Source organism: Erythrolamprus reginae, chromosome 6 (assembly GCF_031021105.1).
Source record: "Erythrolamprus reginae isolate rEryReg1 chromosome 6, rEryReg1.hap1, whole genome shotgun sequence".
In the NCBI taxonomy this organism is placed as follows: Eukaryota; Metazoa; Chordata; class Lepidosauria; order Squamata; family Dipsadidae; genus Erythrolamprus; species Erythrolamprus reginae.
In genome coordinates, this window is record NC_091955.1 from 98,253,628 (window position 1) to 98,280,823 (window position 27,196).

Consider the following 27,196-nt stretch of genomic DNA (forward strand, 5'->3'; position numbering starts at 1 on the left):
GTGGACTGCAGAAATGTTTGGCCTGACCTGGCATTGGGATCTTCTTGGGTCCCACTTTACAAGGTCTTGGTAAGGACACACTTGGAATGTTGTGTTCAGTTTTGGTTCCCATGACATTTTAAAAATGATGTTGAAGAGAAAGGCCAAACTCAAGACAAGGGCAGAGCAATAGACTTTATTATCAAGGGAGGGCCAACTCCTTCCGAAAGAGAGAAACAAGATTAGAGGAACCAACTGCTTGACATTCAACTGGTCTTTGTGGCCAAAGAAGATTTACGCATGGAGAAGTTGGAGTCAAAAGACCTCAGCTCGGGCTTCCAATCCACGTGGAGCCCTGCAAACTCCATCTCCAGACTTGAGTTAAGCAGCGTTCCATTTGCAGAGAAACGGAAGTCTGTAGTTGCAGTTCAGATTGTCCCAAGTCACGTACCCTGAAAGGAAGGAACACGGGTGTTGGTCATCTCTAGAGTCTAACGTGGCATCACAATTCGACGGCTTGCAGATTCTCTTCTCTCAAACACATCTGCCTGTCCACTCATTGGTGTGGTCAAGTACAAATAGCTCCAGTACACAAGAATCCAGTCAACTAACCATTGCAAAGGTACAAAGACTCTACAGAGATGGCACATTTAACTCCACCTTCCAGCTCCCCTCATCTAAGCCTGACCATCTCAGAAGGGCCCGTTTTCGGTGGCCGACTCCCTCGCCTAGAACTGTCTTCCTGCCGAGCTACAACAGACTCGACTCTTTCATAAAGGCAGCTAAGACCCGGCTCTTCCTCCAAGCACTGGGCTCTCTGCTTGGGGGATTCTGGGAGTTGAAGGCCACACTTCTTAAAGGGGCTAATCTTGAAAAACACTGTATTAATCTATTCTTTCCAGATTGCTGTTGTGGCACATCTGGGTTACTTATTGAGATGAAGTGCAATTGATGTTTTAGGTTTTGTGGTTATATGCCACTCAGAGTCCCTTTGATTGGGCTGGCTGACCATGTAAATGTCTGAAATGAAATGAGGAATTCACAACCTCTCCAGCTGTGACAGTGAATGAGAAATAGCGGAAAGAAGCTGTTAGATTGTGTTGCCTCTGCGACAAATGCTGGGATGAGGAGCTGTCATTTTCTGAGACTCTAGAAATGTCTAACTTTTGCCTGCTAAGGGTCTCCCATAAGTACTTAAAATCAGCCACCCCAAAAAAGCCTCCTTCAATTTGAGCCTTATTCCCAGGCTCTGTATGTATATCTCCCCTTCCCTTCTCCCCTTCCCTTTTCCATCGTTTCCCTCCCCTTTTCCCTTTCCCTTCCCTGTCTCTCCCCCCTCCCCTCCTTTCCTGCAATTCCAATGCAAACTCCAACCCCACTAAGGAACGGAGGCTTTTCATACTGACCAGATTGAGCAGAGAGGCCTGCACAGAGGTTGTTGTAGCCGCTAGGTTTGTTATAGCTCCAACTTCTAAACCTGGATGGGGATCTGTCAATCCAGCGCCATCCAACATTCTGTACAATGCAGAATAAAACACATTGAGGTGGGTGAGTAGGGGACGTGGGGAGGGGGAGAAAGAGAGAGATTTTCCAATTCTGCATATAGTTTACATTAATTCAAAGGGGGGGGGGGTCCAAGTAAATAGGATTTTCTGCAAACATGAACCACACACCTATCACGCAGTTAAATTCTTTGGGTGCATGAAGTTTTGTATAAGCCCAAGTGCTGCTGCTGTTGCTCTTGCTATGCCCAGAATCCAGGATTTCTGGGGCTACAAAGACACCTGAGCCTTTGAGCCACGACCCAGCTGGGAAGCATCATCAGTGCTAGAAGGGAGTGTGGGAGGAGGAGGAGGAGCGGTGGAGGAGGGGAGGAGGAGAAAGAGGGGGGGCTATGGGGTCCTTGGAGCTCTCTGAGCTTGGCTATTTCCTTGAAGACCTTTGATGACCCAACTGGGAAACACCATCAGTGCTAGAAGGGAGTCGGGTTTGCTGACTTTACAACCAAGAAATAAACCACACCCCAATCCAGGAACTCCCACCTCAGACAAAGAAGGTAAACATCAGCCCACTCCCACCAACACTGGCAGGCCAAGCCACTTGCATATAAAGCAGAGAGCAACCCTCCCTCCCTTCTAGCATTGAAGCTATTACCTAGCTGGGTAGAAAAGGGGGTGGGGAAATGAAGGACCCCGTAGACAGTCACTTCCCTTTTGGTGGGGGGTCACTCCTGTGGATATAACCTAAAATCACATTTGTCTCCTTTTTTGGCAGCCACATCACGTCCAAGTGGCTCCCTTCGTGTGACATAGTTTTTATTTCCTAGGAAAAGAACTTTGCATCGCAAACTGTTACATTCATACCATTTGTCAAACTCATCAAGATCCTTTGGGTGCTGACTTTCTTGTGTGGACTTGGACTCACAACTTCTAGGGGACTTTGAGAGTTGACATCTACGGCTGTGAAAAGGGGGAACGTTGAAAAACACCACTCTAAGGAGCGGAGACCCAGGGGGGGCAGTTGGCCTGCTCTGGTCTCTGGGGTGGGAAAGAGTTGGGCAAGGCTTAGCCACTGAACAAGGACAACCAGTTGAGCAACTCCTTCCACTTCTTCCTTCAAAGCAACAGTGAAAATATTGACAAGCCAAAGACCCAGGAATAATTCTAGCGTTTGTCAGCTAGGTTATTGTGCCCAGTTCCGGCTATTGTGTTTTAGGATGGACACTGACAAATTGAAGAGCCTTCCGAGCTATCAAGATGACAATGTACTGAGAAAGGAATCTTTAAGTTGGAAACATGACATATGTTTATCTTGGAGAAGATAATGTTGTTTATTTATTTTATTTTTATTTTATTTGTTTTGTCAAGTACACATTGGTAGTATACAAAGATATAACAATGTTGTTATCGCCAGGCATGGGGGAACTAAGACATCTCCCCCAGGCTTATTATATTTCATGTTTGATATGTATGTGCTGTATGGTTTTTAATTGTTGAGGTTTTTATATATTTTATTATTAGATTTGTTCCATTGTTATACTGTTTTTATTACTGTTGTGAGCCGCCCCGAGTCTTCGGAGAAGGGTGGCATACAAATCTAATAAATTATTATTATTATTATTATTATTATTATTATTATATTATTATTAATCTGATAACGCAAGATGAAACAACATGGAAGTTAAAATGGCAAAATAAACCAGGAAGATGGCTGGCATATAAATTAGCCAAGGAAAAAGCCGCTAGGATGATAGACACACTTTATGACCACAAAGGAGAAATAAAGACAAAAATTGAAACAAGAGGAAAACCTCCTGCGTACCAAATCCAACCGTGCCTTCTACAGCTTTGCAAATAACAAACTCAAGGACTCAAGACCCATCCCACCACTAACAGGACCCAACAGCAAAGAATGCCATGATGAATCAACCAAAGCCAACCTCTTCAATACAGGGTGTCCCTTTTACATCCTGTGGACTTCAACTCCCAGAATTCCCAAGCCATGCTGGAAATGAATGGATTAGGAATGCTGGGAATTGAAGTCCACAGGTCACTAAAGGGCCATAGTTGTTCATCTCTGCTCTTTGCTGTAGGGCTTCCTTAAGTCAGGGGTAGGCAAAGTTGGCTCTTCAATGACTTGTAGACTTCAACTCCCAGAATCCCTGATCCAACCACGCTAGCTCAGGAATTCTGGGGGTTGAAGTCCACATGTCACTGAAGAACCAACTTTGCCTATCCCTGCCTTAAGTTCTTACATTGCTAAACAAGGAGATGTTAGTTTTCACAGCTGAATTGAACCTGTATCACCTTCAGGGAATGCTTCTCACTAATTAGCTCGTTAGTGTCAAGAACACTTAATTGGCAAAGTTCGATCAGGAAGTTTCTCAACTCTGCTCCTTCATTTGAGATTTTATGTGAACCTTGAAAAAGCCTCCTGGGGAGCCTGTTACTGGGGTGGAATTAGCACTGGGGAGATGGCATTGTCAATCAGGTTGTTGTTTCTGGAAGGATTAAACAAGGTGCAAAGGGAGTTGTTAAGTCTCTTGTCACAATCACAGCCATCGGGTCTCCTGGGCTTCTTGAGTTCTTCCATGGGGAGATGCCATCAACTTAACCATTCTCTTCTTTGGGCATGAAAAGCAGAGAAAAACTTAGGCATTCTCCCAAACCAACATCTTCACCTGGCCCCAAGGTGGGTTTGTTTTCTGAGATCAACATGAAACTACAAAGTTGTAGGCAGTAGGATATATATGCCATGAGTAACAGATATGTAATTAAGCACTATTGACAATATTTACTAGATGATATATACATAGATGAGGTTGGTTCTTTTTTGGTGGGGAGAAAAATAATTAAGAAAAAAAATCTTAATTAATAATAATAATAATAATAATAATAATAATAATAATAATAATAAGTAAAAGTAAAATCCTACACCTAGGTAAGACATACATATAAACTGGGTGAAACCACACTCCACAGCAGTGACTGTGTGATGGATCTTGGAGTCTTGGTGGACAACCAACTAAACATGAGCCAGCAATGTGCAGCAGCAGCAGCCAGAAAGGCCAATACAATCCTGCGTAGCAGAGGGATACAATCTAGGACTAGGGCGGTACTAATACCACTCTATAAAGCCTTACTTAGACCACACCCAGTTTTGGTCACCACACTACAAAAAAGACATTGAAACTCTAGGGAAAGTGCATAAAAGAGCAACCAGGATGATAAAGGGACTAGAAACAAAAACAAAATAAGAATGGTTGCAGGAACTAGTCTAGCAGAGGGGTCCCCAAACATGGCAACTTTTAAGACTTGTAGACTTCAACTTCCAGAATTCCTTAGCCTGCATAGCTGGCTGGAGAATTCTGGGAGTTGAAGTCCACAAGTCTTAAAAGTTGCCACGTTTGAAGACCTCTGGTCTATCAAATGGAAAGACCAGGGGAGATGTAATCTTCCAATACTTGAGAGGCTGCCATAGGGAGGAGGGAATCACATTATTTTCCAAAGCACCTAAAGAAGGCCAGACAAGGAACAATGGATGGAAGCTGACCAAAGAGAGATTCAACCTGGAAATAAGGAGGAACTTTCTGATGGTGAGAGCGGTCAACCAGTGGAACGGCTTGATTGCGGAGGTTGTGAACGCCCCAACACTTGGGACTTTCAAGGGGAGATTGGACTGCCATTTGTCTGAAATAATGTAGGGACTCCTAGATGACCTTCAAGGTCCTTTCCAGCTCAAATAAATAATAAAACTCTGCAAGAATACAACCAAGCTCAGAGAGCACCACGGATACTGCATTTCAACCCTGAGCTATGGCCACATGGAGCCATATTGGAGGGCACGCGAGGCGTTGCCCTATGACAGCTCCAGCGCATATGCGCGCCCTGGCCAGCTGATTTCCAGCCTTGGGGAAGGCCGTCTTCGCCCTCTGGAGGCTTCGGGGAAGCTTTCTGAAGCCCTGGAGTGTGAAAAAAAGTCCAACAGGCAAATTCTACATTCAGAAAAGAGACTTCCGATTTTGCCCGTTGTGCTGTTTTTCACACTCCAGGGCTTTAGGAAGCAAAATACAGCACAATGGGCAAACTGGAAGTCCATTTTCCGAACTTCCGGTTTGGCCGTTTTTCACCGTCCCTTGAACCAAAAAAGGTTCACCATCACTGTTCCATCTCTCCAGTTTGCTTTGATCTCCTTCATAAACAGATGTAATCCACCTCAGCTTTGCAAATTCACTGCAATTTATAATAGAAACCACATGGTGTAAGGCTGGGAAGTTGCAATCCTCCAGAGAGGGGCGGCATACAAGTCTAAATTATTATTATTATTGTTGTTGTTGTTGTTGGTTATATTATTATTAAAACTGATAGTTACAGAAGTTCCCAACTCTGCTATTTCACTTTTAATAAACACTTCCCTGCTGAAGTGTTGACAAAAATTGGCATCTCAAATTAGTAAACCTTGTGTAAAACACTATCACTTTGGTTAATCTAACTCAAGAAATCTCATGTTCTCTTCTTTCAATTTAGACAGAGTTTTTATCCTCAGGAAATAATCCTTCTTCGCCTTTTTGACTATTATGATTTTTTTTAAAACGTCAAGGAGGATTTGAACACACAGTTGGGGGTTAAGGCATCAAGCTAGAAAGTGAGAGCCCATGAGTTCAAGCCCCACCATGGCCACGAAATAGCCAAGGGGGTGAATTTGTGAGTTCTAGTACCGCCACCTTGGGCCTGACAGCCAGCTTGAGGGGTTTTGGGCCAGCCACTCTGTCTCAGACAAACCTACTCCATGGTGTTGTTGAGAGGAAAAGAGGAGCGTCAGAAAATTGTTGTGTTGGGTAGATTCGCCACCTTGAGTTATTTGTAAAAATAATAAAGGCAGGAAAGTAATAAAATATAAAAAATATAAATTAAATGAAATTAATATTAAACAACAAAATATAAACAATGTAAATAAAATGAATATAAAACAATAAAATAAAAATAATCACAGCTCAATTCCCATGCATGATTTAAAATATCCTGCGATTGGGCATTTTTTACGGCCACCTGGGCCCTTAATTGCTCCTGCAAAGCCTCTCGCTGGCATCTCTACAGTCTCCTTGACAATTGGGTAACGTTTTGCCACTCACTCTCAGATTCAGGGACACTTTGTCTTCATCTAGCAATTTTATTTTTATGCCACTAAGAAAATTTGTAAGACACACACAACTGACCCACAGTCAGCCTACAGAAATAAAAACCCCATAAAAAAATCAATAAACCCTGAACCAACAGGAATAACTTACCAATATGATAAATAACTTTGGAGAATGCGTGGCCCAAATAGGCAGGCCTGGAGGCCGTGATCACCATTATTTTATCATGGCCAAATTGGGCTTGATTTGTATTGGGTAGTTTTATAGGGTTTCATAATCGGGTTTCAACTATTTTTTTAGCATTAATATTTGACTTTTTACCATTGTATGATATTTTATATTGTTGTAAGCCGCCCTGGGTCCCATGGAATTGGGCAACGTGGAAGTCAAATAAATTAAATATGGACTCTGGGCAAATACCGTATTTTTTGGATTATAAGACGCACCTTAATTTTTAGGGGAGAAAAATAGGGAAGAGAATCTGTTTACCAGGGGTTCATCTGGCTAACGTCCTTAGTCTGGTCAGCTTCAGCACATTATTTTATCCCCTGGTGAAGGGCTTTAAAAAAACCTCATTTGGGGAGAGTAACCATGAAAGAGCTTGCAAGCCAGTAAGAGCTGGGAACATCGCTAGCACCTGGAAAGAAACATTTGAAGCAAAACCCTGCAAAGACTCAGGGCTTGGAAAACATTTTCTGCAGAGAGTAACAGTGAAAGAGCTTGCAAGCGGGTAAGAGCTGGGAACATTGTTGGCACCTGGTTAGGGCTGGAAAGAAACTTATTCAGAACAAGTCGAGCAATGAGAAAACCCCTGCAAAGACTCAGGGCTTGGAAAACATTCTTCCCAGAGAGTAACAATGAAAGAGCCTGCAAGGGAAGAGCTGGGAGGGGGAAGCTACATTCAGAGTATAAGACTCACCCAAATTACCAGAGGAAAAGGGTGCATCTTATACTCCAAAAAATACGGCATCTCTCGGCTTTCTGGGGAAGGTCAGGCACGCGGTGTGAAGCCCGTCCACTGAACAAGGATGTAGTGGACTTTCCAGTCTAGAAAGCGACTGAGTCCCCTTGGCTGGCAGGAGAGAGACTCATTAATGATCTAATTTCTGTGTTGGTTTCCAGGGTGAAAAACCCTTTGTTGCCTTCGCAGCTGGTAATCAATATTTTCTGTCTTCATGGCGGGAATGCCAAGGCGGAACAGATGACGTCATTCCTCAAGGTTTCCGAAATAAAGCAACTTTCTTGGGCTCAACACTTTAGAGCAGTGGTTCTGAACCTGGGGGTCGGGACCCCTTTGGGGTGGTCAAAGGACCATTTCACAGGGGTCGCCTAAGACTACGTGGAAAAAGACAAACCCCCCTGGTGTCAGGAACTAAAGCTTCTATTCTGGCACCTTGGGACATATTTTTACATTCCGACCAATCAGGTCTTTACAGTGGGGGGTGTCCCTCTGACCTTCCTGCCAATCAGCTTCAAGCTCTGTGGGGAGAATTGGCGCTAGACTTATGGTTGGGGGCCACCACAACATGAGGAACTGTATTAAGGGGTCATGGCATTAGAAACTGAGAGCCAGTGCTGGAAAGTAATAAAATTAGGAGGACAAACTCCAAAGAAGGAGATGTTGCTTGGAGGGCTACAAGGGAGGAGCTTTCTGGGGTCCTTTGCTGGACAACCCAGAGGCTTAAGGCACGGCCGTCCATCCTTGGCAACCTTTAAGACTCCCGGACTTCAACTCCCAGAATTCTCCAGCCAGTTATGCAAGAGGTCAGAGGTCTCAAGCCCAAGGTGGAGAGAAATCACATCTGTCTTACAGCTGCCTGGGGCACGGCTGCCCCCCTTCCATGTGTAAATCCACAAGGAGAAAGGCCCTTTGGCACGTGGGCGGAATCTGCCCCAGAAACCAGTAGCCATAAGAGTCAAGAAATGTTCTAAGTCCTCTACCTAAAGTTGCCTGGAAGTTGAGCCCTGGCAACTGCACGTCCAGTTCTTCTTAGAAGAATCAGAATTAATTAAACTAAAATTAATTCTAACTCTCCAAGTTCCCCCAGTTCTTCTTGGAAGAATCGGAATTAATTAAACTAAAATCATTTCAAGTCCTCCCAGTTCTCCTTAGATGTCCAGATAGTAGCCCAAGGCCATTCTAGATTGGAGGCCGGTCTGCCCCTGTGGGGGTCCCACCTTGGGGACATCATCCTCAGTCCCAGGCGCTTCAAGAGACCCAATGCAGGCTCCCCCTCCGTGAAACCTCCCAGGGAAGGGGAGGGTCCGTGAACACGCACGTCTTTGGCATCGGAAGAGAGGCAAAGACCCCCGTCCATTGGGCGTCTCCCAACGGAAACAGTTTGCAGGCTGCTGTGAATCCTCCGCTCGCGAGGACCTCCTCCTGGCCATGGCAGGGGACATCCCTGAGAAGAACTTCAAGGTGGTGAATCCTGCTCCGTCTAGCCGTCTTTCAAGTGGCAACCGATGGCCACCTGAGCGCCAACTGCTTCTCTGCGGAGCTGTGGCTCCTCGTGTCGGTACCACTGCTCTTCACTGAAGTCTGGGAAGAAGAAGGCAATTTCCTTGCTGGCTGAGGCTGCAGAGTCTGCGGGGGGAGGAGAGAACAGAAGAACAGAGTCGGAAGGGGCCTGAGAGGTCATCTAGCCCAACCCCCTGCTCAGGAAGGAGACCCTACACCCGTGATGGCAAACCCATGTCACGGATGCCACAGGTGGTGCGCAGAGCCACATCGGAGGGCACGCGAGACTTTGCCATGTTTGGCCTTGAGAAAGGCTGTTTTTGCCCTCCAGATGCTGCAGGGAAGGTTCCCAGAAGCTCTGGGGGCAAAAAATTAAAAGGCCCAACGGGCAAATGGGAAATTCAGAAAACACAGCTCCTGTTTGCCCATTGTGCTGTTTTTTGCCCTCCGGAGGGTTCAGGGAAGCTTCCTTTACCCCTGGAGTGCAAAAAAACAGCACAACAGGTAAACAGCAAGTGCGTTTTCTGAACTTCTGGTTTGCCTATTGGGCTGTTTTTTGCACTCTGGAGCTGCAGGAAGCTTCCTGAACCCTCTGGAGTGCACAAAACAGCACAACAGGCACAGTGGAAGTCTGTTTTTCTGAACTTCCGGTTTGCCCGTTGGGCTATTTTTTCATGTCTCAAAAGCTTCAGTGAGGCCTATGCAGTGGGACTGGGGGGGGGGGATTTTGCACATGCGCTGGGGCAGTTTGGGGGACATGGGTGGGAGGGAGGAAAGAACTATGGGCACACACACACACCAACACACACACACACTCCCTTTGACACATGAACTAAAAAATGTTTGCCCTCACTGCCCTACACTATTCTGGACAAACAGCTGTCCAACCCTCCAGCGCTGAAGCTTTGCCCACAACTTCAAGAGCCCCCCTGCGCCCCCCCTGGGGCTCACCTGAGCCATGCACGGTGTTGCGGGTGTCGGTGAGGCCCAAATTCCCACGGATGGACTCCGGGGCCATGTGCCGGGCACGGTACACCTTGGTGGGACCCATCAGTGACCTCCAGCGCGTGATGGCTTCCTCGTGAGCCAGGATATAAACCCTCATGGGGCCACTGAAAACGCCAGGAGAGATAAATGCAGGAGACTCCCTGGTCTCTGTGTGTTTCGACATCCCTTCGCTCAAAGTCTCCTTCCCTTCCTTCCTTCCTTCCTTCCTTCCTCCCTTCCTTCCTTTTTTCCCTCCCCTTTTTCTCTCCTTCTCTTCTTTCCTCCTCCCTCCCTCCCTCCCATCCCATCCCCTTCCTCCCTTCCTCCTCCCTTCCTTCTTTCCTTCCTTCCTTCTTTCCTTTTTTCCCTCCCCTTTTTCTCTCCTTCTCTTCTTTCCTCCTCCCTCCCTCCCTCCCATCCCATCCCCTTCCTTCCTTCCTTCCTCCTCCCTCCCTTCTTTCCTTCCTTTCCTTTCCCTTCCCTTCCCTCTATTGATCTTTCCTCCCCTCCCTCCCTCACCTAGATCACCCCACCCACCCCCCAATCTGGAATATCAACAGAGAAAGCGCTTAGATCTACAGTGACCCTGGACAGTTCCTCAAGCTTCATAGAATCATTTCTGGCTATTTATGCAACTGGTCTTCTACTGCCTCCTGGTGGTCAATGCAACACAATACAACACACCTAACCTTTTTTACTAGGCGCCACTCATCCATCCAAATGCATTAATTAGTGCAATTCTCTGTCTCTGTGAGGTCTTCTCCCCACCAGCTCTGGACCTACCTGGACATGAACTCCACCAGCCTCTGGTAGAAAAAGCGCCCTGGAGGAAGAAGAAGAAGGACTTCTGAGAAAGAACAGGTCCTGCTCTGCTCGCTCCCCACCCTGCTGGACCTCAATGAGAACAAGACGGAGATGCTGATGCGCTCCAAAGTGGGTCGGATCCAGCATGGGGGGGCCCAGCACATCAGCTCAAACCAAGGCTTAGAACCGCGATGGGGAACCTCTGGCACACGTGTCTCATGGAGCCACGTCAGAGGGCAGGTGAGACTTCGCCATGTCTCTGCACCCTGGCCAGCTGTTGGGAACGGCCATTTCGTCCTCCAGATGCTTCAGGGAACCTTCCTTGAAGACCCCGAGGCAAAAAAAAATATTCCCCCAACGGTCAATCCAGAAGATTGGGAAAATGCCCCCCTGATTTGCCCTTGTCCTTCTTTTTCACTCCGGAGGGTCCAGGAGGCCCCAGAGGGCAAAAAACAGCACAACGGGCAAAGCGAAAGGGCTTTGTCCAAACTCTTCCACTTTGCCTGTTTGGGCATTTTTTTCACCTACCAGGCTTCAGAAAGGCCTGGGCACATGCACTTGGGGGGCAGCGCAGGGGGGAGGTTTACACATGTGTTGGGGGGGAGGGCACGCATGCTAGCACACCTACCAACACCTCTTTTGGCACGCGAACCCCAAAACGGTTCCCCATCCCTGGCTTGGAAGGACATTGTGGACTCCAGCTTTGATTCCTGAACCCAGGATGCCATTTGACCCACAGAAAGGACCCGGAGGAAGGGTCTGACCCATGCTATTCTTCAGCCCCACTGAAGGCATGAGGACCTGCCCATACCTGGATCAAGTTCACCCAGGAGGATTCTCAGCTCCATGAGGAACATGGACAAGATCCACACGAGGAAGCCCAGATTGGAATCTTGAGAAAACTGGAGATTATTTCTTCAAAATGGGGGCTCGGGGTTTCTAGGTTCCCCCCCCCCCATGGACTTTCTTTCTCTGGGAATGATGCCATTCAAAGAGGCAGGAGGTCAGAATGCATCTTGTTGGGGGAGGCAATCTTCTCCTGGACAAGTCCCTGCACCTCTTTGCATTGTCATCCATCAAGTTACATCTCACAGGGTATTGGAGAAGACAGAACCTTGCTGGATGGGGACCTCCTGACTGCCTCGTGGGTGGTTCATGTCATTCACTTGGGGTAACTGTTTTCTCCAGGGTTGATCAAGGATTGTCACGTCTGGTGCCTACAGAATGTCATGTCCTTGTCTTATCGTGGTTTGCCAGCAATAGACCTGACAGTCTTCTGTCTCCACAGGGAATGAAGACCCTTGGGGTGCAGAAAGCCTCAGGCCACCTGAGGAACTCTGAACTGGATCGAACCTGAGGTCCATCTGCCCCAGCTTCTCCACCGGCCAATTGGGCTGCATTGGGGAGGCTCTCAAGACTGGACTGGAGGACAAGAGACCCTCCCCCAGCCTTTCCCTGTCCCCGGGACGTCAGCCCCTACTGCCCCTAAGCCCCCACACCAACCTGAGTGCTCCTGGTAGAACCTCTGACTGTCCTGCTTACTCCAGAGAAGGTCCTTCGTGCGGACGATCAAGAACCTGTGGCTCAGGATGGTTTCATGCACGGCCTGAGAGGGGGAAGAGAAAGACCTTTAAGGGGAGGGTCAAGGGAGGTCCTCGGTCGTGCAGGTCATTGTGCAGGCCCTGAGTCTGCGGAGAAGGGCAGCACAGGAATCCAACCCAATAGATGAATATTTGCCCCAAAGGTGCTTTTTGCTTCCCCTCCCCCCCCAGGAGGCGACTGAAAAGGAGAAAGGAGGGAAAAGCCAATCTCCCCCCAGTTTGAATTTCCAGAGCCTGGGGAAAGAGGACCTGGCTGTGACTCTGGGCAAGACTGGACTTTCTGCTTCTCCTCCTCCTCCAAGAAGAGTCCAGACTTTAAAGAAAATGAAACTAATTCTCCAGCTCTTGGGTGTAGAGTCTGCAGGGTTAGAAAGTTAGCACAGCCCTGAAGGAAAGGAGGAAAATAGAAATGTATTGTGATGAGTGTAAATAGAAGGTAGCTGGGACAGGTAAATGTGCTCCACACTTTGGAGCAGTGGTTCTCCGCCTGGGGCTGGGGACCCCTTTGGGGTGGTCGAAGGACCGTTTCACAGGGGTCACCTGAGGCCACGTGGAAAAAGACAAATGGATGACCTGTCTATCTGCAGCTTCAGGGGGCGTTTTCAAGCCCCCTATAATGCATCTCAGCTTGAAGGCTCCAAAACACAATTGAACTAATCCAGGGCTCCTCAAACCTCGTCCCCTTTAATACTTGTGGACTGCAACTCCCAGAGTCCCTCAGCCAGCCATGGACGATAGAGTCGGAAGAGGCCAGAACGGTCACCTAAAGCCGGCTGAGGGATTCTGGGAGTCCAGCCGTCTTAAAGGGCCCAAGGCCGGAGCCCCCAGGGCGCCCTCCTTACCTGCAGCACCAGCGGGTGGGCCATGGCGTCGGGCTTGGCGATGGCCAGCGTGAGCTGCAGGGCCTGGCGGAGTCCCGGCCAGGACACGCGCATCTCGCCTGGCAGCGGGGGGAAGGAAGAGCGTCTCTCGCTGCAAAAGAGACGCGCGCGGGCGCCCCGGCACGCCCCCCTTCCGGGGAGGAGACGCCCTCGCACGCCCCTCCCGCCAGGCCCCGACGGAAGCCGGAGGGGGCCGCAACGCTCTTGAACGCGTTTGCACGCTGCCTGCGTCCCCCGTCCCCCCCCCCCAAGCCCGGCACACAGGCGCGCAAGGGGAAGCGGGGACACTTTGGCCCGGTTCTGCAAAGGGGAGCGGGGAAGCCCCCGGGGAGGCTTTTGCACACTTCCTTTGCACGCCCTGCGCTCCCCCCCCCCCTTTTTAAAGGGCTTCCCAAGGGGGCGCTTTTTGCACGCTGCCTCCCTGCCCTGGTTGGCAGACCTCGGTGACCCCCCCCCGTCCCCCTTATTTTTCAGGGCTTGCAAAGGGGAGAGGGGGGCGTTTTGCACACTTCCTTTGCCAAACAGCGCTCTCCCCCCCCCTTTGCACACTTTGCACGCCCGGCGTCTCCTTTTTTGCACACCTTGCACCCCAGTGCCTCCCTTTTGCACACTTTTTTTGCACGCCCGGCGCTCCCTATTTTGCACACTTTACAGTCCCGGTGCCTCTTTTGCACGCCCGGCGTCCTCCCTGTGCAGGCAGAGGGCGGGGGTGGGGAGCGGGGCCCGCGCGCAGCATCCGGCCGGTCGCCTGGCAGCCGGGGCGGCGTCTGTCGGGCGGAGGGAGGGGAGGCGCCCGCGGGCGCAGCGTTGCCAAACCCCTTCCGTCTCCCCTCGGTCTCTGGCATGGCGCAGGCGGGGGGGGGCGGGGGAGCGGGGACCCCCCCAACGCCGCCCTGGACCAGGACAAGTACGACGCCGAGGAGAACGTCAAGATCATCTGCCTGGGCGACACCGCCGTCGGGAAGTCCAAGTGAGTGGGGGGGCGCCCTCCCTCCCTCCCTCTCCCCCCTCCTTACAGAGGGGGGGCTCCTCCCCCGACACCCCCCCAGGGCAGAGCCGGGAATTGCGCCACCCAAGCCCCCCCCCCGGAAGAATAACGGAAGGGACCTCGGAGGTCATGTAGCCGACCCCCCCCCCCCCTGCTCAGGCAGCCCAGCCCCTTTGGAGCCCCTCCTGCATCGCCCCCTCCCCGAGGAGGATGAGGAGGATAATAATTTATTAGATTTGTATGTCGCCCCTCTCCACAGACTGGGGGCAGCTCACAACAATGTGACAAATCTAATATTTAAAAGAAAGCATCTAAAAGCGCATCATTTAAAAACCATACAAGACAAGCACACCATACATAAAACTCTATAAGAATGGGGGAGATGTCTCAATTGCCCCATGCCTGGCGATATAGGTGGGTCTTAAGCAATTTACAAAAGACAGGGAGGGTGGGGGCAGTTCTGATCTCTGGGGGGAGTTGATTCCAGAAGTCCGGGGCCGCCACAGAGAAGGCTCTTCTCCTGGGCCCCACCAGATGACATTGTTTAGTCGACGTGACCCAGAGAAGGCCACCTCTGTGGGACCTTATCGGCCGCTGGGATTCGTGCAGCAGTAGACGGTCCCAGAGATATTCTGGTCCAATGGTCCGATGCCATGGAGGGCTTTATAGCTCATTACCAACACTTTGAATTGTGACCAGAAACTGATCGGCAACCAGTGCAGGTCGCGGAGTGTTGGAGAGATGTGGCCGAATCTAGGTAACCCCACGATAACTCTCGCGGCCGCATTCTTATGGGTGGGGGCATCACAAGTGGGAGGACCCACCAACTTCCCGAATGCTCCTAGACCAGCTGCTCCAGGGGGCCTGTTTGGATGACCTCTAAGGCCAGAGCTGATTGGGGGCTTCTGGGAATTGAAGTCCCACCCTCGCAGCTGAGAGTCCAAAGGGTGATGGATGGGGGTCACACACACACACACACACACACACACACCTTCTTTGGGGTTCAGGTCAGGTGAGGTTGCTGACCAACTGAGCACAGGAATCCGATGGTCATTGAAGCAGGTTTTGGTGCTTTGGGCAGTGGGGGCAGGGGTCACATCCCCCTGAAAGATTGTGGTCAGGCTTGTTCGGGACATTACGGCTGGGAAGGGAAATAATTAGCAGCCGTTAAAATAAAAGAGGTTTTTGGGCAGTGATGGGCTCCTACGGGAACGGTCAGGAACACAGCTCCAGTAGCAAAATGTGGAGCCCCACCCCAGAGCCCCCAATTTGCACTGAAAGATGTTGAAACAAAATGCATAAGCCACGGCCAAAGTGTGGTCGTAAAAATTTTGGTAGCCCATCACTGTTTTGGGGATGTTATTTGTGCCGTATTATTTGATCAAAAGCGAAGGTCAGATCAACACCTAGGAATCTGATCTAGCAACGGTCAAGATAAGAGTCAATGAACAGCGCAGGAGGGGGAGGGAGTCTTGGATCTCTTTGAGGGGGGTCAGGACTCCAGACTGATGACACATTCAACACCCCCCCCCCCCCCCCACCAGCTCTGCCTGGCCGTCTCCCGCCGAAGCTGGACTGGGCTTCCTCAACGCCCTGGTTTTTTTCCTCTTTTTCCAGATTGATGGAGCGCTTCCTCTTGGAGGGGTTGTATCCTTTGACGCTTGACCAACGGGCGAAATCCCACCCCGGGAAAGGCGTCCGGAGGGTCTTCTCGGCTCTTGGGGGGAATGAAACCAGGCGGAGTTTCTTCTTCCAGCATCTGGAGGGAACCAGGTCTTCCTGAAATGGCCGAGGCCGGAAGATTCAGACGGTGCAAAGGAGGAGATGGTTGGAGATTGGTCATGGGTTGTTTTCCCATAGGGCTGCAGGTGCTTTTCTTCCAAAGGGGCAGCTGTCTGTCTGTCTGTCTGTCAATCTCTCTCTCTCTATCTATCTATCTTTTTTCATCTAACTATATCTGTTTTTCTATCTCTATTATCTATCTTTATCTATCTATCTCTGTCTATATCCATCCACCCACCCACCCGTCTGTCTGTCTGTCTATATTTCTATATTTCTATCTATTTCTATCTATTTCTATCTGTCTGCAGTGGCGCAGTGGTTAGGGTGCAGCCCTGCAGGCAACTTCAGCTGACTGGTTCAGCAGTTCATATCTCACCACCAGCTCAAAGTTGATTCAGCCTTCCGAGGGGGGTCAAATGAGGACCCAGATTGTTGGGGGCAAGAGGCTGACTCTGTAAACCACTTAGAGAGGGTTGTAAAAGCTCTAGGAAGCGGTCTAAGCGGTCTATAAGTCTAAATGCTATTGCCAATCTGGCTTCCCCACTGACTTTGCATGGTCAGAAGGTTGATCTAGACTGACATAAGGTCTCCAGCCTTAAGCAGGGGGAGGGGCTTAGGTTTCTACGCCCTGTTCTAAAACGGTCCTAAACTCGCTCTGGGGTGGGTGAGCTGGTGCTGCCTTGATGGCCTCTCCTGAGGAACCTCTACTTTGCTCCGTCCTTTCTCGAGACCCACCGTGGTTTCCTTGACCCTGATCCACAGCAAACCCCAGCAGCTCTCGACCTTCGCCTTGACCCTCTACAAGTACACGGCCACCGTGGACGGCAGGACGATCCTCGTGGGTAAGGACCAGCGGGGGAGACTGGGGTCATGGCCTCTCATTGGGTGGGACCCCCTTTTGATGGGATGGGATGGGACTAGAATAGAAACAGAATAGGAATTAGATCAGAATAGAATAGAATAATAGAATAGAAATAGAATGGAATGGAATAGACACACCTTGGTTTTGGGGGAGAAAAATAGGTGGGGTATCCACCTGGCCAGCGTCCATAGTCTGGTCAGCTTCAGCACATTATTTTATCCCCTGGTTAGGGCTTAAAAAAACCTTATTTGGAAAAACAGTGAAAGAGCTTGTAAGTGGGTAAGAGCTGGGAACATTGTGAGCACCTGGTTAGGGCTGGAAAGAAGCTTATTGGGAGCAAGTAGAGCAATGGAAAAACCCTGCAAAGACTTAAGGCTGGAAAAAGATTCTTCGGAGGGAGTAACAATGAAAGAGCCTGCAAGCTGGGAAGACCGTGTGGACCTAGTTAGTGCTGGAAAAAACTTATTTGGAGCAAGTAGAGCAATGAAAATAAGCCAGCAAAGACTTGGGGCTGGAAAAACATTCTTCCGAGAGAAACCATGAAAGAGCCTGCAAGGGAAGAGCTGGGAAGATCGTGAGCACCCAGTGAGGGCTGAAAAAACCTTTTGGAAAAAAAAGCTACGTTCAGAGTATAAGACGCACCCCAATTTTCAGCCTCTTGGGGAGGAAAAAGGTGCGAATGAAATGGAAGGAATGAAATGGAATGAATGAATGAATGAATGAATGAATGAATGAATCTCCGGCACCTACAAGGGCTCATAGAATCCACCCACATTCAGAAGATCCCAGCTTGGAAGAAGCTGACGTAGTGACCGTTTGAAGACGGCTGGACTGGGGAATTGTGAGAGTTGGAGTCCGGCCGTCTCCGAGCTGCCTTAGAGAGAGGTTTGTGGGTTCGTTTCAAGTGCGTCGTTTGTGAGCTGTGGGATTCCTGTTTTCCAGACTTCTGGGACACGGCCGGCCAGGAGCGTTTCCAGAGCATGCACGCATCCTACTATCACAAGGCCCATGCTTGCATCATGGTAAGGAAGGGGCACATGGGTTATGGGGTGGGAGCTGCCCAATGAAAGCCAGTGGGGGTTTGAGTGAGGGGTCTCTTCAAGGTGATTATCGGTGGTGATTGAAACGGACGTCCAAGTGCCGCCTCTTATGTGGGTGGAGGCAGGCAGGGTTCCCTGGGGTCCCATGTGTTGGGGGTCAGGGCAAAGGGAGGGTCTTGCCTTCTCTTTCTGCTCAAGATCCCCATGGACAATTGGGGCCACTGTGGGACACAGAATGCTGGACTTGATGGTCTTTGGCCCCATTCAGCAGGGCTCCTCTTAGGTCCTTATGTTCTCTGCCCCCTCTCTTTCTCTCCCTCCCTCCCTCTTTCTCTCTCTCCTTCCTCCCTCCCATCTCTTTCCCTATGTTGGTGGAGGCAGGCAGGGTTCCCCGGGGTCCCATGTGTTGGGGGTCAGGGGAAAGGGAGGGTCTTGCCTTCTCCTTCTGCTCAAGATCCCCATGGACAATTGGGAGGGGAAGGAGGGAGGGAGGAAGAGAGAAAGGAAGGGGAGGAGGAAAGAGCTGGGGTGGGACAGTGGTTAGAGCGCAGCACTGCAGGCTCCCTCAGTTAATTGCTGGCTGTAGTTCAACAGTTCAAATCTCACCACTGGCTCCAGGTTGACTCAGCCTTCCATCCTTCCGGGGGGCGGGGGGTGTCAAATGGGGACCCAGATTGTTGGAGGCAAGAGACTGATTCTGTCAACCGCTTAGAGAGGGTGGGAAAAGCACTAGGAAGCGGTATATAAATGCTATTGCTATTTCTTCCTTCCTTCCTTCCTTCCTTCCTTCCTTCCTTCCTTCCTTCCTTCCTTCCTTCCTTCCTTCCTTCCCAGATGGGTCAAGTGAGGACCCAGATTGTTGGGGGAAGGGGCTGACTCTGTCAACCGCTCAGAGAGGGCGGGAAAAGCACCAGGAAGAAGCGGTCTATGAGTCTAACTGCTAAGTTGCCAAGGTTGGAGCCCCCTGATCTAGTAGATGTTTCTTCCTGGGACTCTGTGCCCCATTGAGCTTCCTCCCACCGGGATCTGGCATTTTGGTTGTGGTTTGATTAGCGCCTAATGGAAGCCGTCCTCTTCCCTCTCCCCCCCCCCCCTCTCTTCCAGGTCTTTGATGTCCAGAGGAAGGTCACCTACAGGAACCTGGCCAACTGGTATAAGGAGCTGCGTGAATTCCGGCCTGAAATCCCGTGTGTCGTGGTGGCCAACAAAATCGATGGTGCACCTCTGCCTGGGGGAGGAGACCTTGTTCAGCCACGTCTTGGACAAGGGGGGGGGGAGACCCCCAGGCTTTTGATAAAGCCACACAACCCCCCTTGCCCCAAAGCGGCTTAAGCAGTTGTGTAGAATGTCGCAATTAACTGGTCTGGAACAAAAGGGAGTTTCCAAAAATCTATTGGAAAATGCATTGGGGGTCTTGCAGTCCAACCCCCTGCCCCAGCAGGAGACTCTGTCTGTCTATCTGTCTGTCTGTCTGTCTGTCTGTCTGTCTATTTATTTTATATGCCGCTCACTCCAAACGGACTCTGAGCAGCTAACAACAGGTATAAATAGAATATAAGTAAAAAAACCAATTAAAAACATCACTAAAATCATATGTATTATAAAACCATACTTGCAACAGTCTTCTACCCGTGATGGCAAACCTATCGTGCCACAGGTGGCACATGGATCCATCTCAGAAGCCACACACGAGTCGTGCCCTATCTCAGCTGCAGCGTGCCTGCTTGTGCTAGCCAGCTGATTTTCGGCCTTGGGAAAGGCTGTTTCGCCCTCTGGAGGCTTCACTGAAGCTTCTCAGAAGCCCCGGTGTGCAAAAAACTCCCAACGGGCAAACAGGAAGTTTGGAAAAACAGACTTCCGGTTTGCCTGTTGAGCTGGTTTTCACACTCCAGGTCTTCAGGACGCTTCCAGGAAGGCTCCTGAGTGCAAAAAACAGCACAACGGGCACAACGGAAGTCCGTTTTTCCAAACTTCCTGTTTGCCTCTTTTTTCACCGTCCCAGGCTTCAGTGAGGCCTCTGCGCATGTGCGAGAATGGGGGAGGGGGAGACCTTGTTTTGGGCAGGAGAACCAAAGACGTTTCGCCATCACTTCCCCACACCATATCAGACAGACAGTTGTCCAATGTCTTCTGAAAAGGCATGAATGTGAAACCCTGGTTGGGATGCCGCCGGGGGTCTCAAACTGCAGGGTTTCGGTTCCCCAACTCAAAAGCCGTCGCTCCCTTCCAGCCATGGCCTCTGTCCCAGCCGTGAGCAGCAGCTGCCCAAAAAGCCAACACAGCTCTGGGCTACGTCAAGAGAGGGAGAGAATAATTGATACCACTTTATAAGGCCTTGAAGTACTGCCTCCAGTTTTGGTCTCCACGATGCAAGAAGGATGTTGAGAGTCTAGAAAAAGTGCAGAGAAGAACAACCAAAAGGATCAGGAACTGGAGGATAAAACATATATGAATGGTTGCAGGAACTGGGCCTGGCTAGTTGAATGAAAAGAAGGACCAGGGGGACATGATAGCAGCCTTCCAATATCTCAGGGGTTTCCACAAAGAAGAGGAAGTCAATCTATTCTCCAAAGCACCTGAGGGTAGAAGAAGCAATGGGTGGAAACTAAACAAGGAGAGAAACAATTGAGAACTAAGGAGAAATTTCCTGACAGTCAGAACGGTTGATCTGTGGAACAGCTTGCCACCAGAAGTGAATGCCCCAACACTGGAAGATGTTGGATGACCATCTGTCTAAAGTAGTGTAGGGTTTCCTGCCTGAGCAGGGGGTTAGACTAGAAGACCTCCAAGGTCCCTTCCAGCTCTGTTGTTGTAGTAGTAGTTATTATTTATAACCATGTACGGACGTATTTTATTTATTTAGAAGATCTATGCAGCTGCCCATTCCTTCATTGACTGGGCAGCTTACAAACAATGACAAAGAACCCAATAGATATAAAACAAGTATACACAACACACAAGGCAACGCCAGCAATCCAATGAGCCACTTGATGGGTTCCAGCCCACTTGGGGTTCCCCAGGTCTTCAGGGCCTTGGGGAAGGGTGTTGAAGAGGTCATTTCGGTCACCAAATTAAGCCTGTGGGTCCTCCTCCCTTGTCTTGGTGCTGCACCAGTGGGGGACCCTTTGGGGTCCAGCCACCCCCTCCTGAAAAGGCTCCTGAGGTCACCCCATTCTCTCTCTCTTTTTCCCCTTAGCCGACCTGAAGGCCACGCAGAAAAGCTTCAGTTTTCCTAAGAAGCTCAACCTGCCCCTCTACTTCGTCTCCGCAGCCGACGGCACCAATGTCGTAAAGGTGGGGGTTGGGGGGCAGGAAAGCTTGGGTTCCCGGCCGAGGAAGGCCCCAGGAGTTGCCCCCAGCCGGGCAGGGAAGGGGAGCCTAGCGGTGATCCTCCCTGGCCGACCTCTCGCCTTCTTCTTCTGCAGCTCTTCAGCGATGCCATCAAGTTGGCCGTGGCCTACAAGCAGAATCCGGGGGACTTTATGGACGAAGTCTTGAAGGAGCTGGAGGTCAGAGAGGTGCACGGAGGCAAAATCCTGGGAGGGGACGTGCGCGCGTGGGCTTATATTTGCTTCCATGCACGCGGGGAAGCTTAAAAAAAATTGGGAAAAATCTCTCACACGCACATGTCCCCCCGTGACATTTGGGGGCATTTGTTCCTTCCTGGCCATGCGCGGAAGCAAAAACACGCTGGGGAGGCATGCGCACACATGTGCAATGGCCAAAGTTGCGGACAGAGCGCATGAGTAGCAACGGTAATAGCAACCCACCCCTGGTTAGTGGGTAGTTTTGTGTGTCGTTCTCCCCGACTTCAGTTTTTTCAGGTGGAGCAACCCCTCCCTCCTTCCCTCCCTCCTTCTCTCCTTCCTTCCTTCCCTCCCTCCTTCCCTCCCTCCTTCTCTCCTTCCTTCCTTCCCTCCCTCCTTCCCTCCCTCCTTCTCTCCTTCCTTCCTTCCCTCTTCCTGCCCTCTTTCCCATCTGCCTGCTTCCCTCCTTCCTCTCTACCCCTCTCTTTCTCCCTGTCTACTTCTTCACTCCTCCTCTTTCTTCATTTCTTCCCTTTTTCTTCCCTCTTCCCCTTTTCTCTTTATTTAAAAGGGTTTTTTTATCTTTGTTTTTTAAGATACAGATATTCCATCTTTCCTTAAACGGTGGATCATCTAGGTTCAAATATTTCTGTGCCAAATATCTCCTTCCTCTTTTTTCCTTCTCTTCCTTCTTTTTCCCTCCTTCCTATTCCCCTTTCCCTCCTTCCCTCCCTTTCTGAATCTCTTTCCTTCCTCTCTCCCTCCTTCCTTCTTTTCTCTCTTTCCTTCCCCTTTCCTTCCTCTCCTCCCTCCCTTTCTTTCTCCCCCCTCCCTCCCTCTCTTTCCTTCCTTTCCTCCTACCATCCATCCCATCTGGAAGCCTCTTCCGGCCAGGACCCATGGGCTGGATGCCCCCCCCCCTTGGCTGCAGTGGTGGTAACCGCAGGGTGAAGAGTCCAGCCGTGTCCAGTGTCTCTTTTGACCCCGTCTTCCCTGTTTCCCTGCAGAATTTTGAGCTGGAGGCGAAGGAGGGGGACTCCCCCGCAGAGGACGCCAGTCAAGGGGAGCCTTTCCCGGTCCAGCTGAGCCCCAGGAATGAGTAGCCGTGGGCTACAACCCCCCTGTACGGAGACTGCCAGCAGCCCCCTCTGGTCAGCAGAGGCCACCAGAGACCCCCGAGAAGGCCAGCGGATGGGGGTCAGCCCTGCTGCCCTGGGAGGAAGCGGTCAGAGGACCAGGCTCCCCAGCCGAGAGAAGAGGGGCTGCCGGCTCTGGTAGAGACCCTGGTGGGCTTATCAGTGCCCCCCCCCCCCCATATTTCACTTCTAGAAGGATCTTTAGTCTGTGTTGTTGTTGTTGTTGCAAAGACTCCACCTGGAGAAATAAATTTTGGAAGTCTGGAGAACCAGCCTGGTCAGCTTCTCTGAGAAAGCTCCATCTGGGTTGCGCCCTGAGAAAATGGTGGGGGAATTCAGGTCCCACATTTAGGCGAGAAAAAGGAAACACCCAGGTGCAGTGGGTGGGGCGCATGGCTCAACCCTAGCAACTGTGAGTTTTGGAGTCCTAGTGGACGGCCATTGAAATGCTTTTTGACAAAGTAGACCAGACCCTACTACTAAATAAAGTAGAAAAGTGTGGGATGGACAGCAACATCACCAGATGGATTCAAAACTGGCTGACCAACCGCACTCAACGTGTAGTGCTCAATGGAACTGCATCTAGATGGAGGGATGTTTGCAGTGGGGCGCCCCAGGGATTTCTCTTAGGCCCAGGACTCTTCAACATCTTCACCAATGACTTGGATGAGGGGATAGATGGGGAACTCGTCATCAAATCTGCAGATGACACCAACCTGGCAGGAACACTGCAGAAGATAGGATCTGGACAGACTTGACCAATGGGCGCTATCTAACAAAATGAAATTCAATGGTGAAAAAAAGAAGCCTCTACATTTAGGCAAGAAAAACAAAATGCTCAGCCACAGTACGTGTGGCACATTGCTTTAGAGTAGCAACTGTGAGAGGGATCTTGAGGTCCTAGTGGACAACCATTTACATAGGAGCCAGCCATGTGCAGCAGCTGCCAAAAAAGCCAACACAGTTCCAGGCTGCATTAACAGAGGGAGAGAATCAAGATCACGTGAAGTGGTCACACCACTTTCTAAGGCCCTGATAAGGCCACACTTGGAATACGACATCCAGTTTTGGTCGCCACAATACAAAAAGGATGTGGAGACACTAGAAAGAGGGCAGAGAAGAGCCACAAAGATGGTTAAGGGACTGGAGGCCAAAACATACGAGGAACGGTTGCAGGAACTGGGCCTGGCTAGTTTAATGAAAAGGACCAGGGGAGACAACAGCGTTCCAAAATCTCGTGGGTTGCCACAAAGAAGAGGGAGTCCACCTATTCTCCAAAGAACCTGAGGGCAGAAGAAGCAGCGATGGGTGAAAACTAAACAGGGAGAGAAGCAACTTAGAACTAAGGAGAAATTTCCTGACACTCGGAACAATTAATCTGTGGAACAGAAGTTGCCTCCAGAACTTGTGAATGCTCCAACACTGGAAGGTTTTAAGAAGAGGTTGGATAGCCATTTGTCTGAAGTGATGTCGGGTTTCCAGGGGGTTGGAATAAAAGGCCCCCAAGGTCCCTTCCAACTCTGTTGTTATTGTTATTAAAAGGAAGATGGGTCAGGCGAAACTGGCTGAAGAATTCTGGAAGTTGAAGTCCACAAGTCTTAAAAGTTTGCTAAAGTTGGGGGGCCCTGCCCTAAAAAGCCTTCTCTAGGAATTCATCTACGGCCGTCCCCAGTTCCTCTGGGCTTTAGGGAGAGTGACCGTCAGATGGAGAAAGACTGCGTGGTCAGCCACCATGGGCTGGAATAGCCATCATTTCACAGTTTTGATTTGGGATAGCCAATAGCTGGCAAGGAAGGGAGGATGACCCAAGGGCTCTTCACCTTTTCAGGAATTGTGAAATAAAAGACCCCCAACAGTAACTAGCGTGGGTAGGTGGTCTTTACTGAAAAAGCAACCACCCCAAACAGCAGCTGGCCTCGGAAGTGCGGGGTTTGGACTAGGTGACCTACAAGATCCCTTCCAACTCAAATAAATAAATAGGAAGGAAGGAAGGAGGGAAGGAAGGAAGGAAGGAAAAGACTGAAAGAATACAACCCAGTTCAGAGAGAACCATGGAGCCCTCATTTCAACGCTGAGCTACAAATATCCCCCTAGATAGCTGAGGTGGGCATTGGCAGTACGAGAACAGGCATTGAGCACCAGACCTATAGAAGTCTACCTGGACCCAAGGTGTAGCCTACACAGAGAGGCCTCTGAGACGGTCCAACATGGAGCAGCCGGGTGTGAAGACGGCAGGCAGGAATAGCATGCATTGAAGAGCACACCTAGGTAGCTGGCATGGGGCTCCAACACCTGAGACTTTCCAAGGTGGATTGGACTGCCATTTATCTGAAATGGTGTAGGGACTCCAGCTTGAGCAGGGGGTTGGGCTAGATGATCTACAAGGTCCCTTCCAACTCTAATAAATGAATAAATACTAAATAAAACTCTGGATGCTGGGCACAAGCACCTGCCAACCCTTCAATGCCCCTCAGGTGGCTCTTCATGTCCAGGCGGAAGAGCGGAAGGGACCAACCGTTTGGGGCGTCCTGTCAATGGAGCCATTAGACACCCGTCACTTTTAACTCCCCGTCACGGTGACGACACTTTTGTGAAGCTGCACTTTGCCCAGCGTTGTAGCCGTGGCCCAACAGCCGTTGATCAAGTGTGCAGAAAGGAACGTTTACAGCCCGACTGGCCATCGGAGATGCTCCGGTTAGGAAAGACGGGTTTGGAGGCATGTGGGGGAATAAATGGGGGGGAAATGAAGAGCCTGGGACCAGAACAGCTACATTGGGTAAACACATTTTGATATTTACATTTCGTAAATCAATAAAACACATTGCCAAACATCGGTTACAAAGAAAATCGGGGCGAGGGAAGGGGAAACGGGGTTTGAACTTGTAGCTAGTATAGATTCCGATTCTTAGCCCTTGCAGAAGCTGGTCTTTCCATGTTTAAGGGTTGCTTTCGTGCCCAACGAATTACCTACGCAACCCAATGCTACTTTGCCTTCTCCAGACAATGCTAAGGTCCCAGGGAGAGATGAAAGTGCAGTGGCCTCTGATCCGTTTCCGTGCTGCCTGCAGCCAGTGGTCACCACATGGCCGCTTCAAGAAGCCCCAGCCATGGATGGAGCTCGGCTCACCACCCCGAGCTGCGTAAAAGCGCCCCAGAGACCTGGCACGCGTGAGATTAGCAGGACCCTGAGCAAAACGTCCGTTTCTGGTTTTGGGCGAGTGTGCTGCCTCAGCTGCCCGGAGGATATTGCTGGCATTGCCAAGAATTCTCAATTTCTCCTCCCATTTCACCACGACTCCCCAGGCAGGTCATCCTCCGGTCGCCTTTCTAACTCCTCCTCGAGAGAAGCCAGGTCACTTTGCTTGAAGAGTTTCAGGTTCAACAAATCAGGCCAGATCCACACGGCGTCTTTCAAATTCTTAATGATCTGCGAGAACTGCTGGATGATCCTCAAGAACTTTAGGACGGTGTTGTCGGTATGGGAGATTTCAATGATGGGGACGATTTCATTCTGAGCGATCGGCTGGGATGGGGCCTGGGGGCTTTGGGGGTTCGGATGAGCTTCAGGGTTCGGCTGCCTGGAGGTTTCGGGTTGAGGCGTGGTTTCTGCTAGGGGTGGAGGCGTGGGTGGCGAGGTTTCAGGTGGGAGGTCTATGGAAAGAAGGGGTGTTTCAGGCTCCAGGGTGGGTTCTGTTTGAAGGGTCTCGGAGTGAGTTGGGGCATCGGATGCACCATTAAGTACAATAACGACATGAGATCCGCTCTCTGTTTCCAGTTCTGACGTGATTTGAGGAGAAGTTTGAGTCTCAGGTTGAGTTGGGGCTTCTGGTGTAGTTTGAGATGTCACAGGCTGAGTTGTGGCTTCAGGCTCTGTTTGAGGAGAAGAATGAGGTGGAGCTTTGGATGTAGGTGGACATGTGCTTGTAGACTGATACGGAGCTTCGTAAATGGTTCCAGGAAAAGGTTGGGATTCAGTTTTGGACATGGAGCTAACCTCGGTTGGGATTTCAGGCTTGGGAGGAGTTTCAGGGTTGTGTTGAGACGAGGTGTGGAGAGTGGATTGAACTACAGGTGCGAGTGGAGATGTGCCTTCAGTCTTCGATGGAGTTGGAGGATGAGGTGTTTCGGACCCCAGTTCAGATACGATTTCAATATCAAGTAGAGGAGAGGTGAAGGGTTGAACTGTGGATGCAGGCAGGAGTTCGGCATGAGAGGAAGATGACAGGACATGGGTTGTTGCCTGACTTGACATTTCAGTCTTGGGTGAAGTTGAAGGTGAAGGTTGAGTTGATGTTTGGAGTGTGGGTTGACTTATAGATGTAAGTAGAGATGTGCCTTCAGTCTTTGATGGAGTTGGGGACTGAGGTGGAGAATTGGACGTGGGCTCAGATATTGTTTCAATTTCAAGCAGAGGAGAGGTGTCAGGTGGAACTGTGGATGCAGGCGGGAGTTCGGCATGAGAGGAAGAGGAAGATGAGGCAGTCTGGGATGTTGTCTGACTTGAGGTTTCA

The 27,196-nt window shown here is 50.2% G+C and overlaps 2 protein-coding genes across 3 annotated transcripts; one reads left to right on the forward strand and one right to left on the reverse strand.

Annotated features, from left to right (window-relative positions):
* Positions 1-159: 159 nt before the first annotated feature.
* On the reverse strand, positions 160-13,484 carry LOC139168847 (nucleoside diphosphate kinase 6-like). Of its 2 annotated transcripts, XR_011559399.1 has the most exons (7): positions 13,312-13,484; positions 12,372-12,474; positions 10,848-10,887; positions 10,029-10,189; positions 7,536-9,203; positions 1,386-1,494; positions 160-431 (listed from the first exon to the last, which is right to left on the reverse strand). XR_011559399.1 is itself a non-coding variant. In XM_070754590.1 (5 exons), exons 1-5 carry the CDS (start codon positions 13,402-13,404, stop codon positions 9,058-9,060), a joined length of 543 nt encoding a protein of 180 aa, XP_070610691.1. In that variant the 5' UTR covers positions 13,405-13,484; the 3' UTR covers positions 6,635-9,057. The 2 variants fall into 2 exon arrangements, 1 of the variants encoding a protein (XP_070610691.1); XM_070754590.1 differs by lacking the exons at positions 160-431; positions 1,386-1,494 and having other exon boundaries at positions 6,635-9,203.
* A 594-nt stretch (positions 13,485-14,078) lies between these two features.
* RABL2B (RAB, member of RAS oncogene family like 2B) lies at positions 14,079-22,954 on the forward strand (the record flags this gene model as incomplete). The annotated part of the gene is made up of 8 exons (XM_070755005.1): positions 14,079-14,320; positions 15,956-15,985; positions 16,883-16,962; positions 17,925-18,004; positions 19,127-19,238; positions 21,219-21,316; positions 21,448-21,531; positions 22,557-22,954. Coding segments are annotated over 8 exons (822 nt in total), but the record flags the coding sequence as incomplete, so codon positions are not given.
* Positions 22,955-27,196: the final 4,242 nt, after the last annotated feature.